Source organism: Peromyscus leucopus, chromosome 8a, assembly GCF_004664715.2.
Source record: "Peromyscus leucopus breed LL Stock chromosome 8a, UCI_PerLeu_2.1, whole genome shotgun sequence".
NCBI lineage: Eukaryota > Metazoa > Chordata > Mammalia > Rodentia > Cricetidae > Peromyscus > Peromyscus leucopus.
In genome coordinates, this window is record NC_051085.1 from 3,634,609 (window position 1) to 3,656,053 (window position 21,445).

Genomic DNA, 21,445 nt, shown 5'->3' on the forward strand with positions numbered 1-21,445 from the left:
TTGGTTTTTGTTTTTTGTTTTCGAGACAGGGTTTCTCTATGTAGCTTTGCACCTTTCCTGGAACTCACTTGGTAGCCCAGGCTGGCCTTGAACTCACAGAGATCCACCTGGCTCTGCCTCCCGAGTGCTGGGACTAAAGGCGTGCGCCACCACCGCCCGGCTAAAAGTACATTTTAAAATAATTTATCTTAACTAAAAAGTTTTGACTTTTAAGAAACTGTAGAAAGGCTGTGTGTGGTGGTGGTGTATGCCTTCAATCCAAGCACTCAGGAAGCTGAGGCAGGAGGCTGGAGGCCAGCCTGGGGTGACTAGAAAAACCTGTCTCAAACAAAAAAAAAAGAGGGTAGGAGGAAAGGGAGTGGGGCGAGGGAAAAAGGAAAGAGAGAAAGGGAAGGAGGAAGAGTGGATGTTGGAGTTGCACATTCTGACCGGAGGCCACGCTGTACCTCAGTGCCACCAGCAGAGGGCGCACGTACCACACGCTCCAAAGTGATTCTTCTGTATCACCTCAGCTACCATTTGAATATCTAAATATTTCATATTACTAATAAACCTGCCTATGACATTTTCTCATTATTACCTGGCAAGATTTTGTTCTAGAACCCCAGTGTATGTCCAAGTCTCTTACATAAAACAGGAAAAAAACACACCAAAACTCTAGTCCCCCACATACTTTACTCAGCATTATATGACTTAGAACGCCTAGCACAAAGCAAATGCTGTGTAAAAAGCCATTCCACTGTGTCAGGGGTCTGATGGAATGTGAGAAAACCTTCACATGTTCGATAGAGACATAATTTCCTCCACCTTAGAAAAACTGAGACAGGGTCTCACTATGTAGCTGCGTGGTTTGGGAACCCACTGTAGATCAGACTGGCAGGAAAGAGAGTTCCACCTGCCTCTGCCTCCCACGGGTTAGGATTAAGGGCATGCGCCACCACATTCAAGACTGGCTTACTCCATAGACATGGATGCCAACTACAACCACTCTTGGTGTGCGTGAATCCCTGACGGCAATAGAACACAGGATTTCACGGGGGACACAGATGGCGGCAGAGAGATGTAACTGCTTGCCGTGAGCCCACTGGAGGGGAAACACAGGCATGGCAGACAGTGGGTGGCCAATGTGCTCTGGCCAAGGTGTAGGGTAGAAGTAACTAGACGTAGGAAGGGCCTTGATGGCTGGGTTAACCATATCAGCTTTGGGCAACTGACTGGAAAGATGGCTTGATGTTAAAAGCACTGACTGCTTTCCCACAGGACCTGGGTTCAATCCCCAGCATTCACATGGGCAGCTTACAACTGTAATTGCAGTCCGAGGGGACCGGACATCCTCTGCTTACCTCTCTGCAGGCACTGGGTATGTACATGGACACACAAAAATAAATAATTAAAAGAAGCCATTAGCTTAAAACTGTAACTTCAGTCCCAGGGGACCAGACATCCTCTGCTTACCTCTCTGCAGGCACTGGCTATGAACATGTACACACAAAAATAAATAATTAAAAGAGGCATTAGCCTTTTTCTGCAGGCTCTATCAGAACAGTTTTTATCTAAGCTTGCAAATTTTCCAATTACTCTGATGCCAGGACCTGCAAGGCTCAGGGACTGGCCTGACAGGGATGATGATGAAGGACAGATACACAGACATGGACAGAGGAACTGAGGTTGGGTCTCCCGTGTTCTCTGATGGACACAGCAGCACAAGCTTGGAGATCAGCTCGTTTATTTTATAGTCTGGATAAAGGAAGTGGGTTTACTGTAGTCAGCTGAACAAGGAGCAGGTCTGTGGTGCACAGTGAACAGGGAGCAGGTGTGTACAGTGAACAGGGAGCAGGTGTGTGTACACAGTGAACAGGGAGCAGGTGTGTGTACACAGTGAACAGGGAGCAGGTCTGTGGTGCACAGTGAACAGGGAGCAGGTCTATGTACAGTGAACAGGGAGCAGGTGTGTATACACAGTGAACAGGGAGCAGGTGTGTGTACACAGTGAACAGGGAGCAGGTCTGTGTACACGGTAAACAGGGAGCAGGTGTGTGTACACAGTGAACAGGGAGCAGGTCTGTGTACACGGTGAACAGGGAGCAGGTCTGTGTACAGTGAACAGGGAGCAGGTCTGTGTACACAGTGAACAGGGAGCAGGTGTGTGTACAAGTGAACAGGGAGCAGGTGTGTGTACAGTGAACAGGGAGCATGTCTGTGTACACAGTGAACAGGGAGCAGGTCTGTGTACACGGTGAACAGGGAGCAGGTCTGTGTACACAGTAAACAGGGAGCAGGTCTGTGTACACGGTGAACAGGGACCAGGTCTCTGTACACAGTGAACAGGGAGCAGGTGTGTGACACAGTGAACAGGGAGCAGGTCTGTGTACACAGTGAACAGGGAGCAGGTCTGTGTACACAGTGAACAGGGAGCAGGTGTGTGTACACAGTGAACAGGGAGCAGGTCTGTGTACACAGTGAACAGGGAGCAGGTCTGTGTACAGTGAACAGGGAGCAGGTCTGTGTATAGTGAACAGGGAGCAGGTCTGTGTATAGTGAACAGGGAGCAGGTCTGTGTATACAGTGAACAGGGAGCAGGTCTGTGTACAGTGAACAGGGAGCAGGTGTGTGTACACAGTGAACAGGGAGCAGGTGTGTACACGGTGAACAGGGAGCAGGTCTGTGTACACAGTGAACAGGGAGCAGGTGTGTGTACACAGTGAACAGGGAGCAGGTGTGTACACGGTGAACAGGGAGCAGGTCTGTGTACACAGTGAACAGGGAGCAGGTCTGTGTACAGTGAACAGGGAGCAGGTGTGTGTACACAGTGAACAGGGAGCAGGTCTGTGTACACAGTGAACAGGGAGGAGGTGTGTGTACACAGTGAACAGGGAGCAGGTGTGTGTACACAGTGAACAGGGAGCAGGTCTGTGTACACAGTGAACAGGGAGCAGGTCTGTGTACACAGTGAACAGGGAGCAGGTCTGTGTACACAGTGAACAGGGAGCAGGTGTGTACACGGTGAACAGGGAGCAGGTCTGTGTACAGTGAACAGGGAGCAGGTGTGTGTACACAGTGAACAGGGAGCAGGTGTGTGTACACAGTGAACAGGGAGCAGGTCTGTGTACACAGTGAACAGGGAGCAGGTCTGTGTACAGTGAACAGGGAGCAGGTGTGTGTACACAGTGAACAGGGAGCAGGTCTGTGTACAGTGAACAGGGAGCAGGTCTGTGTACAGTGAACAGGGAGCAGGTCTGTGTACAGTGAACAGGGAGCAGGTGTGTGTACAGTGAACAGGGAGCTGGTGTGTACACGGTGAACAGGGAGCTGGTGTGTGTACACAGTGAACAGGGAGCAGGTTGTGTACAGTGAACAGGGAGCAGGTGTGTGTACACAGTGAACAGGGAGCAGGTCTGTGTACACAGTGAACAGGGAGCAGGTCTGTGTACACAGTGAACAGGGAGCAGGTGTGTGTACACAGTGAACAGGGAGCAGGTGTGTGTACACAGTGAACAGGGAGCAGGTCTGTGTACACAGTGAACAGGGAGCAGGTGTGTGTACACAGTGAACAGGGAGCAGGTGTGTGTACACAGTGAACAGGGAGCAGGTGTGTGTACACAGTGAACAGGGAGCAGGTCTGTGTACACAGTGAACAGGGAGCAGGTGTGTGTACACAGTGAACAGGGAGCAGGTGTGTGTACACAGTGAACAGGGAGCAGGTCTGTGTACACAGTGAACAGGGAGCAGGTCTGTGTACACAGTGAACAGGGAGCAGGTGTGTGTACACAGTGAACAGGGAGCAGGTCTGTGTACACAGTGAACAGGGAGCAGGTGTGTGTACACGGTGAACAGGGAGCAGGTGTGTGTACACAGTGAACAGGGAGCAGGTGTGTGTACACAGTGAACAGGGAGCAGGTGTGTGTACACAGTGAACAGGGAGCAGGTCTGTGTACACAGTGAACAGGGAGCAGGTGTGTGTACACAGTGAACAGGGAGCAGGTGTGTGTACACAGTGAACAGGAGCAGGTCTGTGTACACAGTGAACAGGGAGCAGGTCTGTGTACACAGTGAACAGGGAGCAGGTGTGTGTACACAGTGAACAGGGAGCAGGTGGGGCAGGGGGTGTGTGTACACAGTGAACAGGGAGCAGGTGTGTGTACACAGTGAACAGGGAGCAGGTCTGTGTACAGTGAACAGGGAGCAGGTCTGTGTACAGTGAACAGGGAGCAGGTCTGTGTACACAGTGAACAGGGAGCAGGTGTGTGTACACAGTGAACAGGTAGCAGGTGTGTGTACACAGTGAACAGGGAGCAGGTGTGTGTACACAGTGAACAGGGAGCAGGTCTGTGTACACAGTGAACAGGGAGCAGGTCTGTGTACACAGTGAACAGGGAGCAGGTCTGTGTACACAGTGAACAGGGAGCAGGTGTGTGTACACAGTGAACAGGGAGCAGGTGTGTGTACACAGTGAACAGGGAGCAGGTGTGTGTACACAGTGAACAGGGAGCAGGTGTGTGTACACAGTGAACAGGAGCAGGTGTGTGTACACAGTGAACAGGGAGCAGGTGTGTGTACACAGTGTACAGGGAGCAGGTCTGTGTACACAGTGAACAGGGAGGAGGCAGCTTTAGTCTCCTCAGGAGCTGTCTATAGGGAAACAGTTTCAGGCTGCAGTTATCCATGAGGAAACTGTGGCTTTGTGGCTGACAGTTGCTATACACACTGGTCAATCCTTTGTAAACACTTGTACTTGCACCAGGGGAAGGTTTGCAAATTTCCATGGCCTGAAGCCCTGGGGTCCCTGCCATGGCTATGCGAATGTCAACAATATACACTCACTCAGAACTTAATCTGCTCCCTCTCCTCTGACAACAGCACTGACTCAACTGCATGAGCCTTTGCTTGTTCTGGCACAGGAGATGGCAGAGTATAGAATTGAGGTATTTAGTATTTTGCTAAGAATAAACTTGGGGCTGGAGAAATGACCTAGTTCTTAAGAGCACTGGCTGCTCTTGCAGAGAACCCGGGTCCAGCTCTCTGTATCCACAGGGCTCAGAACTATCTGTAAACCACTCAGTTCCAGGGGATTTAACACCCTTTTCTGTCCTCTGTGGGCATCAGGCATGCACATGGTGCACACACATGCAGAGCAACACTCATATAATAAAATCAACTTTTTAAAAACCTTGGAGACATGGTGAAATCAATTGTGGGTTTCTAAGAACAAAATGTCCTCAGTCTTAGGGCAGGTGCAGGGGCCTCTGACTCTTCCAGGAGACCTCTGAATTGTCAGACCTTTTGGAACTAGAAGGGATGCTCAGATGTGAATCTCTGTCCCAGAAGAGACCGTGCAAAGGCTTTGGGGTTCTATCCAGTCAACTGTTGACATGCCGTGCCACATCCTCTTATCCTGGCCAAGCAGAGTGAAGACAGCAGACCCTGGGTCACTTAATAAAACAAAACCAACCCAACAGCACTACCTCTCAGGGCCGCTCAGCAGAATGGCTCTCTTACCTCAGCAGTTCACTAGGCCAAACCCTGCTCTTGTGCATAAGAGGCATGGAACAGAAAATACACACATTTTTTTTTTTTTTAAGAAAAAATTTATTGGACCAAATGACAATGTATGAAGTCAATTTGAACAATAACGCCATACTCAGACATATACCTTCAATATAAAGTGAACGTTAATATAAATGGCGCCTGAAGCTTCCTGTAATGTGTCTGCATAAAGCATTCATGAAATGCTTCATCTCAAAACTAGCTCGCAAGTTTAACAGAAAACCCATGCATGGCACTTGCCACCAGTTTCCTTACATTACCACACCTGCAGTACGTCGTAGTCCCCCGGGTGTTGTGAGGACTGTGACAATGAAAGCATGGCCGCTGTCCTATAGGTAGAGAGCTGAAGCACAGAGCCGCCGACCCTGGAGACTGAGCGGAGGACGTGGGAGCTCGGAAAGCGGGGAACCAGGGAAGGGAAAGGAAACCAGCATAGTAGGGTCAAAGGTCTCCACAGAGCAGTTGCAGAAACGAAAACAAATGGATTCAAGTCAAAACTGAACCCTTGGAGCGGCACCCCAGGGATCTGTGGGGAGACCAAGCCCTAAGGGCGGACTGGGAGGCTGAGGGCCACCCCCTCGCACGGGACCTTTCCTGGAGGGCACGCCTCAACCTGAGCACACTGGAAACACAAGTATGAAGGTCCCACCAGCTCTTCCTAAAGACGATTCCAGTATCCAAATGCGTGTTTAGGGCCCTAATGGGATCAGGAGGCAGAGACTGATGTCAGAGTAAAAAAAACAAAAAACAACAACAAAAAAAACACCAACTCTTCAGACACCGGAGAGCCTCTGACACACAGGGAGAGCAGCCGAAGACAAATGGTGCCCAACAGTTAGCGTGTGACAGGGTGACAGGAAGAATCAGGGCTTCAGAAAGCACTAGAAGGTAGCATAGCACCCATTATGACTAATATAAGATAGAGAAATTTCATTGCGGATCTGTATCCTATCTGTGCTGTTTTATAAATATAAATGTTCTGAGGGCTTTCAAAATATTCTAAACGACAAATACATTTTGGTATAAATATTATATTAGGGTCATACAACATTTAAACATAGATCAGGGATATAGATAAGACTAATTTCTGCAGAGCATTTTCTGAACATTGACCTCAGAGCTGACTGAATGCTAACATCAGAGGAAGCATCTTTTTGGAGACGGGTACAAACATCCTTTAATGTATTAATTTATGCTTTGTACAAAAATGCACTTGCTCACCTGTGTAAAGGAATCTAAAGTTGTCACAGACCTCACACTTAGAACTCTTTTTCTGTTCTCTTCTGGGCTCCCCTGCAGTCAAGCCCACACGGGAAGGCTATTCAATGGCTTCGGCTCCGGTTCTCCAGGCTCTTTGTCTTCCCTGGAGGTATGGCTTTAAACATAGTTTCAAGTTTCTTACTCAGACTAAGCGGCTCTCTGAAGATTCCTCACCATGAGATTATGATCTTTGTTTCTGGCAACACTGATATGCCCACGTTTCCACGAGAAGAGTAAATGATTCTAAATGGCCCACTTTTAACAGTGTGCTTTTCAAACGGCTCCCTGCCAGCACTCCAGACACCTCACTAGATCCAAGGCGATCGGTGGAGGTTACCTGTTCTACCATCTGGGGTTGCAAAGTCTGTGGAGTCACCACACATGCAGACTGTGGCCACGGTGGAACCTGATAGTCCTGTCCCCTCAGGGGGGTGTCATTTCCAGAGTGACAGTAAACCAGCCTTATGTATGGGCCAGCTAAGTAGTTTCATGGAAACTGAGATCCACACTATCACATCTCTCATGTGCTAACGGAGAAAGTGTCCCCTGGTTGTTGGGCACAGCCTTGACACACAGCCTTGTGCTCTCGACCACAGCTCTGGAACTATCTGGCCCTTAAAAAAATATTGTTGTTTTGAGACAAAGTTTCACTAGGGGACCCCAGGTGGACCTCAAATTCCCTGTCCTCCTGCCTTCAGCCTCCCAAGTGCTGCATTACAGGTGTGAGCCACTGTGTCTGGCTCAGTACATCTGCTTCTAGAGGAGCAATGTGGGATCACAGAAACTGTTTTTAGTGACCCTAACCTACCTCCCCCACTTCCTCTAACCCCAGCCCTTGCTCGGCGCATCTCCCTTCTGTCCTCACAGCTAACCATGTGGCCAGATGCTTAGCTGTAAGATGGCTCCAGATTACAAGGCAGAGAGCTGAGTTTAGCTCTACGTCGGCACTCAGCTCAGCAATGCTCACACTCACTACCACTGGAGGTCCAGGCTTCAGAGTCGCTGATAATGGCAGGGATGAGGGCAGTCACAACCAATCAATCTGCAACCCAAACAAGGAGGATTACCTAGTAGGGGGCACTTGTGGTCTCAGGGCAGGAAACAGAAGCAGACAAATCAAACTTTCTCTAAAGTTTGTCATGAAAAAGTCAACCGAACAAAAGGTAAAGTTTTTAATGTCATGTCAACCTCAATTTTGACTTACATTGTTAAAATGATCAAAAGAACAACTCGTTCTAAATTACCATGACAGAGGAAAAAAATGCATGTGAGAAAAAAGGAGCCACACTTAGAAAAATAAGTGAAAAGGCATTTGTGTTGACAGCTATAAGATTAGTTAAAATATCAATATATCTACCGAGAAAATACATATCTCAAAATAGAGCAAGGCCTAGTCAGAAGGCTCAGCTAACTTAAGGAGCTGAGCGCCAGGTCAAGCAGCACACACCTTCTGACCACGGCCCTTCCTCACTTCCCATCTGGCAGGACAGAAGCAAACCACCCGGAAGTCACAGCAGAGTGCGGTACTTCTCCTCAGGAAGCTCCCATGTCGGTCACTGAAATGCCCATCAGCGCAACCGATGGGTGTTAGGTGTATCTGCAGACACCTGCACGAAGACCTCATCGTCGTCTTCTGCCCCTTCCTCTATCGGCTTCATCTTGGCAGAGGCTCGATGCCCCGGGGAGGACACAGCTGGAAGGAAGCACAGAGAGCAAACTGCTGAATGCACTTCGTGCCCCATGCCTGGAGACCAAACCTCGCGGGGACGCAGAGCTCGTTCTGGGAATGCAGCACCCCGCGTGTCTCAATGGAGTGGTCCACTGAGCAGCTAACGTCAAGAGTGAGACTCTCAGTCCAGAGAACAGACCTGAACAGACCCTGCTGCATGGGTCTGAGCAACATGAGTCTCACAAATGTGCAGACTTCCGGGGCATTGCTCTGAGGTCTGTCTCTGCATACGTGCTCCACATTAGTATCCTTGATGTGACTCCATCTAACCAATACTGGCCTTGGAAAGGTGTTTTAACTCATATTTCCTTCCCTAAGAGCAAGTTCTGTTTCCAAACTACAGACTTGAACCTAAAAGTACATTTCCTGCCACCACAGGTCCAGCTACTTCCAGGACTGAAATGAGCGAGTAAGCTCGGACATGGACGATCAAAGTACCCAGTGTCAGGTGGGAGAAATACAGCCCAGGGAAGGGCGGGGGCATCTGAAGGGTACAGATGCTAGCCAACCAGAGACAATTCGGTCACTCACTCATTCACCCAAAGCTCATGGTACACTCACCCTAATGACCTCATGCCTGACAAGGACAGCATGTATTGTGTACGCTTGTAGATAGATGTGTGTGTGTGTGTGTGTGTGTGTGTGTGTGTGTGTGTGTGTGTGTGCATTTGTGCCATAGCTTGAGTGGAAGTCAGAGGACAACCTTCATGAGTTGGTTCTCTCTCCTAGGACCCTCCCGTGGGTCCTCGGGATTGGACTCAGGTTGTCAGGATTGGAGAAAGTGCCTTTACCTGCTGAGACATCTTGCTGGCCCCCAAAAGTGAGTTTTTATAAAGTAGACTTTAAGATGTGTGATGACCTGTTCACCTTAACAACATAAGCCTGAATTCCCTTCTTCTCATCACACACAGGAGGTCAAGATCCACCCTGTATGTAGAGGAGTCTCTACCTGCCTCGCCCTCCCCTGCACCTGTGCCTCCCTTTATGCCTAGCCACAGGGCTGGTGGCGTCCGGTCAGCTACTGCTGAGCTGTGTTGGGTAAGAACAGTGGACGACACACCACACTGAGACTTGGCTAACAAAGGCACACAGACGGATCTCAGCTGTGAAGCAGACTGGACACACGGGAGTTACACGAGGTCACTGACACTTGCTGAGGAGAGAGGCGGGAACACCAGGCCGCCCAGCTGGGGCCACCTGCAGCTATCGAGGAGGAGGAGGAGGAGGATGGCGGGCGTGCCTCAGGCTGCTCCGGGTGGCGGGCAGCAAGGTGCTCTGCGCTCAGTCAGAACAGACGACCGAGGCCGCACTACAGTGGCCTACACCAGACAAGCTCGGGAAACACTTCCAGGGTCAGAGTTCCCACTGCGCTGCCCTCCGGCTGTGTGCCTAGGCAGGGCCCTTCACTTCTTCCTGTGGTTTCTTCCCTGTGAACCAGGACCAGTAAGGACGGCACCTGCCTGGCAAGTTCTCAGGAGGCGTATGCAATTTCTGAGTTCTTAGATCAGTATGGGAAATAGAATGATCACCTCGTTCATGTTTGTGAGAACACTAATCCATACAGCCTGAGGAGGTCAGTGATCTAAGGGAGAAGAATTACCAAAACCCGTCACCGCCTCGCCGGAAATGGGGTTTGTGCTCAAACAGCAGATTGTGTTCCTCAATATCAACTGCCTTGGCCGAGGCTTCCATCACAGCCTCTAGTTATGATTGAGTCTCATAAAATATTCACGCGGGCTGAGAATTCACAGTCTCATAAAACCCTGAGGACAGCATGCCTAAGAGCATTACCCAATCAATACCACACGACGTCCAGCCATGGCTGCTGAGGCGCGTAACAAACACACCCAGTTCATCTGGGTAAGAAGTGGGGCTAATTGATCTGTAGTTTTCAAGGCCATTTATCAAATGAGGAATGATAGCCTCTGGTCCATGAGACTGGGCTCTACATTAGAGCCAAATGGGATGGGTCTCTCAACTATTCAATCCAATATCTGTTATCTTTTTAGACAGAAAAAAAAAAAAGATACATAACTTCCAATGCTCCAGTATAACTGGAAATGGTCAAGGAAAACCTCCCAAGAACTTTCAGCCCTTCTGGGAAAGAGTTTTATTCTGTCCCCATGGTATCTTCCTGGAAAAAACAGTTGCAATACTTACTGTGCAGCATTCAAAGGGTGAGGAGTGGACAACACCCGGGGCTCTCAGATGTTCCTAAGTCCCTGGGAACTCACTGCCTTCCAAATCCAGCCCGGCCTTGCTCTCTCCTTGCTTTTCTATCTGGAATGCCCACCTCGGTCAAATTTCTACCCATTCTTTGTACAGTTCCTCAGTATTCAGTGAAAAAAAAGAAAAAGGAAGGAAAGGAAAGGACGTGACTGCTCCTAGGGATGGGGGAGGAGAAAGTTCACTGTAGATAAAAGGGAGAGCATAGGAAGAGGCAGGGACAGGGACAGGGACGTCTGCGAGAGTCCAGTGTGGACATGGCCAGACTGAGCGGGTCCATGTGGAGAGATGGGGAGGAGGAGGGAGAGATGGGACCCACATACAGCAGCCAGGAGGCCAAAGGTCCCAAAGGCCGGGCAGCCAAAATGTCTGGATTATATAAAAAGGGCAGCTGGGGAAGGCAGCCCAGCCCCCCAGCCCCATGGAGAGTTCAGAGTAGGGGGCAGGATATGCCAGCCATTCCCTGTGGCTGTAGGGACTGGGGGATGCTGGGAGAACCTGGCAGCCAGGTCTGTTGTGATGTGTTAAATAGACACGAGTCTGATCCTCCCTCATTCCTTCCACCATGTTCATCCCCGTTCTGCATCACACCATGGGGTGATGTGCGCCTCTTCCTTACTGGAAAACATGCTGGCTGAGAGCGGTACCCACCACCTCCTCGCTCGGTCAGCCTACTGCGCACAGTGAGGGCAGGCCCTTCATAATTACTTAGGTGTATGGCGGTCCCCTCCCCTGCAGCACTCCACAGAAACTGTCCGAAGACAGGCTGAAGCTGTGGGAGACACGGTCCCCACACTGATTCCCAGGCAAGGCCAGCCCCGGTGGGGGAGTACCAGAGCCTTCCTCCAAATTAGAAAGTCCGGTGCTGGGAAACCTTACTAGGACACAGGGACTCTAGCTCATCCCAACTCTAAAAACATTCTTAAGTCGCCAGTCTCGATCACTGCATATGTAGTCTGTGTGTTGTACAGGTGGTAGGGAACAGGCTGTAGCCTTGCAGCCGGGTGCTTAGAACCTTGTCCTTCGCTGCTGGGTGCTTAGGGCCTCGCCCATCACAGCTGGGTGCTTAGGCCTCAGCCCCATGGCTGCTGGAAGACTGATAGGACACTGCTCAGCACATGGCCAAGAACTCTGTCTGCTTAGTACCATCAACTACTAAAGCTCTCCTGTCTTCTCAGCACAAACAAGTGCCTGGAAGGGGTTGGGGGTTGGGTAACGCACGCCTGAAACTCCAGCACCTGGGAGGCTGAGGCAGTAGTCAGTGCAAGGTTGGCCTAGAATACGGCGGGCTGAGGATGTGATCAGCTAACCCGACCCCATACACACACCGAGAACCCAACTTAACCCGTTCCTCGGGAACTCACACCGCCCTTCAGGGTGAGGGGACATCACCACACTCGAGTTCCCACCTCATCCTCAGACAACTAATGGCAGAAGTGACAGCAGCGGGGGACTCCCTCCTCACCAGGGAGGAGCCTCTGGACAGACACCCTGGGAGGACCAACCAGGCGCCATGGCAGCCGGGCGGGGTTCACCGCTGAGAACGGTGATGGACTTGTCCCCCGATTTGTGGCCGGGTTTGGGGGTTCCCGTGGCTCAGCCCTCCAGCAATGCTACTTCCCTGTCTTTGTCTCCTCCAGGGCAGACAAGCAGAGGAGAGGAGTGAGCCAATTATTGCCGCCAGCAACTAACTGCCCAGTGGCTCCTGGCTGCCCGACTCTTGGCTAGGAATCACAGCCACACCCAGTCCTGGCAACCATTCCAGTTAGCCCAGGCTTCCCATGCCGCGGGGGCTCAAAGAATGTCACAGTCAGGAGTCTGATGGGGTCACCTGGCCTGGCCTAAAAATCTACCACTGTCAGCACTTGCAAGAAGAGTGAGGAGGTCACCTGGTCCCTGGATGGACTCAGATCCACTGGCAGAACTCCAGGCTAGGGGAAGACTCGATCCCATTATCACACAGCTGCAAGTTATTTCCTTGCCCCTTGAATCTTGAACCACTTTGGAGTACAGGGAAAAAAACAAAAACAAAAACAAAAAACCCTGAGGGACTATCACACATTTCCAGGAAGTTGAGCCATAATACATTCTCCTACCAGCTCGGCCAGTTCTGCATTAACCCTACGCACTGAGGCGTCCCCAAGCATTTACCCGGAAGTCCTGTCTGCCTTATATACATGTGAAAGCATGAAGAGCTGAGGGAGAAATGGGGCTTTTCCTAGCATCTGCATCCTTTAAGGACGGTACTCTAGGTTCAGGACATCTCCACCATACTTGTCTATTCCAAATGGGGGGGGACGGGGGGGGGGAGGGCAAGTAATTCTTCCATAGCCATTAAATTTCTAGAAAACGGATCCTTGCATTTTCTTATTTAAACTACAATCATAGCTGGGAGACAGAGAGCTTAACTATGTATTATGGTCAGGAAGAGATCATTATAATTATTATTATTTTCACTATTAGTTAAAATTACCTTTTAAGGCTGGGCAGTGGTGGCGCACGCCTTTAATCCCAGCACTTGGGAGGCAGAGCCAGGCGGATCTCTGTGAGTTCGAGGCCAGCCTGGGCTACCAAGTGAGTTCCAGGAAAGGCGCAAAGCTACATAGAGAAACCCTGTCTGGAAAAACCAAAAAAAAAAAAAAAATTACCTTTTAATTTGCTAGCCTATGGCTACTAGTTAGCAGTTTCTCATAAAAAGTCTCCAACTGAACTGCATCCCAGAGAGGGCATAAAACTGCTAAGAAGCTACCTTCACGTTACACCCAGCAGCAAAAGATCGCTGTCAACAGGATTCTACGACCTTCCCATAAACACCCCGTTCATGAGCAGGTGCAGCCAGAGGAGCACTGTTGCTTCGGAGCCGGACCCCAGGTTCCCCGATGCTCAGGTGACGGGAGAGAACTGGGCTGCACTCCTGCAGCAGAGGCGGGAGACTGGGGCCCAGTCACACCCTGTCTGCCACCGGGGGAGGGGGGGGACCTCCATGTGTGCCCGACATCAGAGTGACGTAACATCCCTCAGCAGAGCCGCCGAGACTGTGGCCACGGCATGTCAGCGGATCAGAGCACACTGTGAGGTCCCAAAGGGTCCCTGCAGGGCCTCGCCTGCTCTACCAATAGACACATGCTGTGGAGATAGGCTTGGCCCTCACAGACCCTTTTCTGTCTTCCAAAAGTCTAGCGCTAGAACCAGGGGGGCCTTTTAACCCGTGGACTGGAGGGATCAGACGTGGCAGTCAAAACGCACGCACCGCAGAGGGAACAGTCGGCGAGGGAAATTCCATTAGTCAGAACTCCGTGCCTATTAAGTTCATTTCTATTTCTGTGAGCTTATAATTACACCCGGGCCTGAGGGCCTCTCCTAGGACGAGGGTAAACAGATGATTAGCTGTTTTTAGATCCAGAGTGAAGGTCATGCCTGCTGCCCGGCTTGAGGAAGCCGCCTTACGTCTGAGCTGCCAGCTCGTTACGCTCTGCGATGGGAAGTCTGTCTCGTGACGCCTCCTGGCTTGAGAAACAGCAATTTTAAGGCATGACGCTTTTTTCATCCCTCCGATGGCGTTCTCGGGTGTTTTCCTTTCCCTGTAGACTCTCACGACTCCCCCCCCCCCCATTCTTTTCAAAGTATTATTATGTCTAACCATCTGGCTAACTGCTTCAGCAAGTCAAGTAATTAAAAAAGTTTACAGGGGTTAGGACTTTAATTAGATGATACAATTTTTGATGAATAGTGATGAGGAAGAACTTACAGGCTTTTCTGTAAGAATTGTCATCCATTTCCTGCCTCCATTATTTATAGGCACTGCTTCTGTTTCTTTCTCCCCCTCCATCTCCCCGACCTTCTCTGACCCCCTTTCCTTCTTAGGCTGGGGATCAAACCCAAGCTCTGATGCTAGACAAGTGCTCTACCACTGAGGCATCTCCTCAGCCCGACATCATTTTTCTTGATTGAGAAAACTGAGTTTGAATTGAAGCTTTCTGGACAATAATACCTAAATGTGGTTGTTGCCTTTACACCCAATTCTCCCTAAAACGATTCAACACCTACACCAGGGAACTAAAGCCAAGACTGGGGGCAGTAGCTAGGACAGTTACCGGCTGGTGGCTCTCAGGAAAATTTCCTGTGGCCCAAAGGGTCCTTCTCAGGTTATTCCCTGACAGCTGGATGGGCGAGTCAGGTCCCCGGCTGCATGGCACCTGGGGTGAACAGCAGGAATCCTAGAGCCTCTTTCTGCCTATGAGGAGAAAGCTGAGGAGGAGACAACAGACCAATCCAGGAGGGCAGAGAGGGCAGGCTCCAGGATGGCAGCCCTGTTACACTTCCGAACACAACCTGTCCTAGAGGAAGCTAGAGACAGGCTCTGTGACCAGGTCGCTGAGAGAAGGGACAAGGAGGTGGCTAACTGAGGAGGGGGGGGGGAAGTACAGGAGGGAAGGTGGGGATGAGGATAAAAGGCTCAGAACTGCCACATTAGACATGGCTCCCTCCCAGAGGCTTCGAGAAGCAGTTCCCACAGGACAGACAGACAGATGATGGAGAAGCTGAAAGGCACCGGAGACCCGTGTGCGTTTCCTCTACGACCATCAGGCTGGAGGAGGAGCTTCTCAAAAGACACTTGTGCCCTTCCCTTTCGCTGACAGACCATGGAGACATGGACTCTGAGAAACTGGACTTGTCCCAGAGACTGCATACTGGGAAAAGGAAAAGGCTGTGGCCCTGCTAGCCAAAAAAAGGAGATTTCACACATTTGACAATTTGTCAGACCATCCTGCAGGAGGAACTAGCGTGAACAGAGGTGATGATTATCACCCGCTCATGGCTGGTAGCCATGCATACGTCTTGCCCTCTCTTTAGCGCTGAACGTCCTATCAGCTGGCTCGGCTCTGAGGGCTGTGTGCCCCTGTCCACATCACTCCTCTTCCCAGTGTGGCCACACTGGAGACATCTTCTCTGCCTTTCAGCACTGTCTCTAACTGGCCGGGAGGGCAGGATGTGCGCCCAGCTTGTTACTTCCGGGGTTGAGGCTCTGACCCTCACATCCCTGCTAACACCCTCGCGGAAAGCAAAGCAACACAACTCCTTCAGAGTCGACGTGCCGAGTGAGCTGGAGCGTGGCAGGCGCAGAGAGGCAGGAAGAGTGAGCTTCTGATGCTCCTGTGTAGTAGAGTAACTACAGTTACTACGTACTGCATATTTCCAAGTAGCCAGAGGAGAGGATTCTGAAGTTCTTAACACAAACACAAGGTAACACCTGAAGGCAGTGTCCTCAACCTTCCTGATGCTGCGACCCTTTAATGCAGCTCCTCATGCTGTGCTGACCCCCAATCATAACATTATTTGCTGCTACTTCATAACTGTAATTTTGCTACTGTTATGAATCACAATGTGAATATCTGATATGCAGAATATCTGATATGAACCCCAGAGGGGTCCGTGTTGTGACCCACAAGTTGAGAACTGCTGACTTATGATAAAAGCTGTTACCCATTGTACAAATGTATCAAAACATCACACTGCCCATAAACATGAACAGCTGTTACATGTCAATCAAAAATAAATCTTGGATAATACACATCTGCAATGCCAACACTTGAGAGGTCGAGGTAGATCAAGAGGTCAACTCCATCATCTATATAAAAACCATGTCTCAAAAAACACAAACAAAAAACAAATAAACAATACAGATGTTTTAAAGCTTATAGGACAACTTTTATGTTATGTACAAAAGGAAAACAATACATTTGTACTTAATATTAGGAACGGTGTCTTTTAACAATCATGATCCAAGCTCCAAAGTAATAAATATAGGAAGAACCTGCTATCAGGTTCTGCATCAGCCATATTGTCAATGTTCCAAAGTGGGGTGGATGTCGTCATCAAAGAGAACGTGCAACAACCGTGAGAGTCTCAATAAAGCGAGAACCACAGCAGTCTGCCTGGAGGACCAGGAAGGGTTGCAGTGAGGAAAGCCATGAGGAAACACATAACAAAAGCAAACTGAGGAGACACGTGTTTGAACTCCTGCTTAAGAAAAAACACAGTCCACTGTGGTGCAGATGGCCCAGTGGCAGGAGCATGAGGCTGCTGGTCAGCTGCTTCCCAAGTCAGAAAGCAGAGAGAAGACAGACAAAAGGACTGAGCTAGAGTCTGAGGGCCTACCTCCAACTCTACACCTCCTCCAGTGAGGCGCTAGCTCTTACAGGTTCTGTATAGAGTCTCAGGGCCTACCTCCAATGCTGTGGAATAATACTTTTGTACCAGTAGATTGGCCAGTAGCCAGGCAGGAATTATAGGCAAGATAAGCAGACACGGAGAATTCTGGGAAGAGGAGGACTGAGTCAGGAGACATCAGCCTGCTGTCCAGGCAGCAGCATGTAACAGCACACAGATAAAGCCACGGAACACGTGGTGACATATAGATGAACAGAAATAGGCTGAGTTTAAGTAAGAGCTAGTCAGTGGTAGGCCTGAGCTAATGACCGAGCAGTTTTAATTAATATAAGCCTCTGTGTGTTTACTTGGGTCTGAGCGACTGTGGACCAGTTGGGATACAAGAAAACTACCAGCTACAAATGGCACCCACATGTGGTGGCAAGAGTTTCCACCTAAAATCTGAGAGAGCTTAAGAAGAGATTATAAATGTAGCTAAGAGCGCCTTCCTAGTTCATGTCACTCATGGCAGCCTAGGTGCAATGATGTGTCCCCTGGCTGTGGTGGGTTCACAGCATGTGGGCTGGAGCTACAGCATGGTGGATTCCTGCCGAGTTACACAGAGGTTTCTGCAACCTGCACAACATGGTACATGGTGGATATAGATTTTGGTACTTAAGAAAGAAAAAAAAAAAAGAGGTTTCTGGGCTACACACTGCTTTGATAGAGACATGGACCCACTGCCTCCCAGAGTTGGCATTGAGCATGGTTCCCCCAGAGCTGCCTGTAAATGTAGTTCCACCATGTTGTGAAGCTGAGGTGGGCAGAGCCAGCAGCCAAAGCTGCCATTTCAGTCCTAGTCATTCTACAGTTTAAAGCAATAGATGCACAATAAGTCAGATTCAGATTTAGTAAACCCTAAATGGTTTATGGTATGTGTAAAAATGTATGTAGGCTTGGAAGAGAAAGGAAAAGGAACATAGATGTCACATAAAGAAATAGTTTTAAAAATATAAAGTCTTTTTTTTTTTTTTCCAGAGCTGAGGACCGAACCCAGGGCCTTGTGCTTGCTAGGCAAGCACTCTACCACTGAGCTAAATCCCCAACCCCAATGGATGAGATCTACATGAACAACCTGGATGTGAGTGGGGGTAATGAAGGGTGAGGGTCGAGGGAAGGAGAGCTTGGGGGAGCGGGAGATCCCAGCTGGATCAAGAACAGAGAGGGAGAATAAGGAATAAGAGACCATGATAAATGAAGACCACATGAGAATAGAAAGAAGCAAAGTACTAGAGAGGTCCACAGAAATCTACAAAGATACCTCCACAATAGACTACTGGCAATGGTCGAGAGAAAGCCTGAACTGACCTACTCTGGTGATAGGATGGCCAAACACCCTAATTGTTGTGCTAGAAACCTCATCCAATGACTGAGGGAACTGGATGCAGAGATCCATGGCCAGGCCCCAGGTGGAGCTCCAGGAGTCCAATTGGTGAGAAAGAGAAGAGTTTGTATGAGCGAGAATTGTTGAGACCAACATTGGAAAAAGCACAGGGACAAATAGCCAAACTAGTGGAAACACATAAACTATGAACCAATAGCTGAGGAGCCCCCAACTGGATCAGGCCCTCTGGATAAGTGAGACAGTTGATCAGCTTGATCTGTTTGGGAGGCATCCAGGCACTGGGACCGGGACCTGTCCTCAATGCATGAGCTGGCTGTTTGGAACCTGGGACTTATACAGGGACACTTGGCTCAGCCTGGGAGGACGGGACTGGACTTGCCTGGACTGAATCTACCAGGTTGAGCTCAATCCCCAAGGGAGTCTTTGCCCTGGAGGAGATGGGAATGGGGGTAGGCTGGGGGGAAGGTGGGGGGGGGGAGAGGAACGGGAGAGGGGAGAACAAGGGGATCCATGGCTGATATGTAAAATTAAATTAAATTATAAAATTTAAAAAAAAATAAAAAATAAAGTCTTGGATATTATACAGAGAATCTTGATTGTGTTGTCTTTGTTTGGGATTTTTAACTGAAGAAAGACATTTGATTGTAAAAGCTCTGAGTTAAATCAATATGTATATTTTAAAGATACCTTGATTTCAAAATCTATGTCTAAGGATATGTTGCTTTGGAAAAGAGGTTCTGCTTTTGTTTCCTTAGAAGATGAGAACCTGTGGATTGCTTCCAGGCTAATATGGTTTGACCAGCCAAAACCCCCTGAAAGGTCTCCAGTGACGCCATGGCCCAAATGATCCAGCATCCAGAATGGTTTCAAGGCGAATGACTCAGACAATGCAGCCTCACAGACTATTTCAGTCAGGACTTGACAACCATAATTTTTAATTTTCTCAGGATCCCCATAAGAATACAGTGCCCTTTATCAGCAAGAAGTAGCCTAGAAAACTATGCCCACATTCCCAAAAAATGGATTATGGATGTTTGTCTTTGTTTAGGTTATTGGTTACAAATTGTTATTGGTCACAGTCCATATCTTTCTAAAAGAAGAAAGTAGGATAAGATATGGAAATGTAGAATATAGATATGATAGGATAAAAGGATTGATTGTTGAACCTACTTTTAAAGAGAAACTTGTTTAAAATGTTTTACATTGGTATGAATTTTAGTTTATTGCTACAAAGTTAAATTAAATTAAAATTAAAGTTAATTTTGTTATACCTCATGCATATTTCTACTCTTGTTTAAGATATTATGTTTGTGCAGCTCATTTAAATTGTAATGGATAATTAAAAAATACAGATTAATAATTAGTCTTGATAGTCAAACCGATAGTCATGTTAAGTTTTCTAGATATACATAGATATAATTCAATTAGATATACATAGATATAATTCAATTAGATATACATATATATATATATATATAATTCAATTAGGTAGGTAATCTTCAAACACTTCAAAGACCTGCAGAATATGGCATTTAAAATGTTTTAAAAACTTAAGACTTTCTGGACAATGAGACATGTCTGCTCCTGGCAGCACTGATTTACTTCAAAGAGAAGAATGGGCATCAAAGACACTCCATATGGAGTTTATCTTCTTCTTGGCAAAAACAGCCATTTGGGCAAGAAATTGTTCTTGCCTGGACTACTTGACAAAATGTTGTATTGACTGGACATGTGGGACCATAGGCAGGTAAACACTGAACTTTGCAAGGCAAAATGGTCCTTCAGGTTCCTGCTTCACAGAAGAAACTGCCAGACATTCTATGGGACACACAGAGAAATGATTAAGAGACTCTAAGCCTATGGGTTGAAGATGGATGCCCCAACGTTACAGAGGAACTTTGGGTCACTGTCCAGGCAGCCAACTGTTTCTGTCATTCTAGATTTTTGGAAGTTGCTTATAATGCACTTCCTATTTACTTAGATAATATTGTATCCTTCTGAGGTCTTTGATGTAGTTGAAAACTAGATAGTTATAATTATGGTTTTCCTTGGTTTTGACAGGAGATAAGGTAGATATGAAACCTTGGACTCACAAATATAGGACAGATAGGATATCTTCTTTGATTTTTGCCAAATACAAATAGACTAAATATTATAACTATAATTCTTGCTTGATAACTGTTTTGTTATATGTAATTTTACTATGTTAAAGCCTTCTTTTTTAATTAAACAGAAAAGGGAAAATACTGTGGTATAATGTTTTTGTACACTGGTATAGTAAAACCAGTAGACTGGCCAGTAGCCTGGCATGAAGTATAGGTGGGATAAGCAGAAAAGGAGAATTCTGGGAAGAGGAAGGCTGAGTGAGGAGATGCCAGCCCACCGTCCAGGGAGCAGCGTGTAATCGCACACAGGTAAAGCCATGGAACACATGGCAACATAGAGATTAACAGAAATGGACTGAGTTTAAGTGTAAGAGCTAGTCAGTAGGAAGCCTGAGCTAATGGCCAAGCAGTTTTAATTAATATAAGCTTCTGTGTGTTTACTTGGGTCTGAGCGGCTGCAGACCAGGTGGGACACAGGAAAAACTTCCAGCTACACTCTAACTCCACACCTTCTCCAGTGAGGCACTAGCTCTTACAGGTTCTGCAAACTTCCACACATGAGCACCAGCTGGGGACCACATGTTCAGACACCTGAACCTCTGGGAGACATTTCATATTCAAACCATAAAAGGTAGAGATGCCAGTGTCTGCATGTTTTTAAACATGTAGAGAGAGAAGGAAAGGGAAGTTGGAATGTATCACTTGATGTTCCAAAGATGAACACCAAACAATAAAAATTAGTGACATTACCAAGCTGAGCAGAAAGAGAAAGGGGAGTTAGCAGTGAGCCAAATTAGGCTAGAAGAGGGTTTAAATGAATAAATCAATAAGTAACTGCACATTATTGAGCACTTTGCACAACTGTTATTTGGGAGGAGTGCTAAAATAAAACTGGATAAGATCAACTTTCTATCATAAGATTTCCTTTCCAGGGTTACTAATGCACGCTGCCAATGCAGGTTTTTTTGTGTGAGTGTTGAGGTCCAAACTCAGGTCCTAATGCCCGCGCAGTAGGCACTTCACCAA

General features: G+C 48.2%; 1 protein-coding gene across 5 annotated transcripts in view; it reads right to left on the bottom strand.

Moving 5' to 3' along the window:
- Window positions 1–7,961: 7,961 nt before the first annotated feature.
- The window catches only part of Bves (blood vessel epicardial substance), a 36,201-nt gene continuing 22,717 nt past the window's right edge, over window positions 7,962–21,445 (bottom strand). For all 5 annotated transcript variants that reach the window (XM_028861760.2, XM_037200306.1, XM_037200307.1 and 2 more), the window contains one exon: window positions 7,962–8,497. In XM_028861760.2, the coding sequence (XP_028717593.1) occupies window positions 8,373–8,497 (125 nt within the window). In that variant the 3' untranslated portion in view covers window positions 7,962–8,372. The remainder of the gene's footprint in view (window positions 8,498–21,445) is intronic.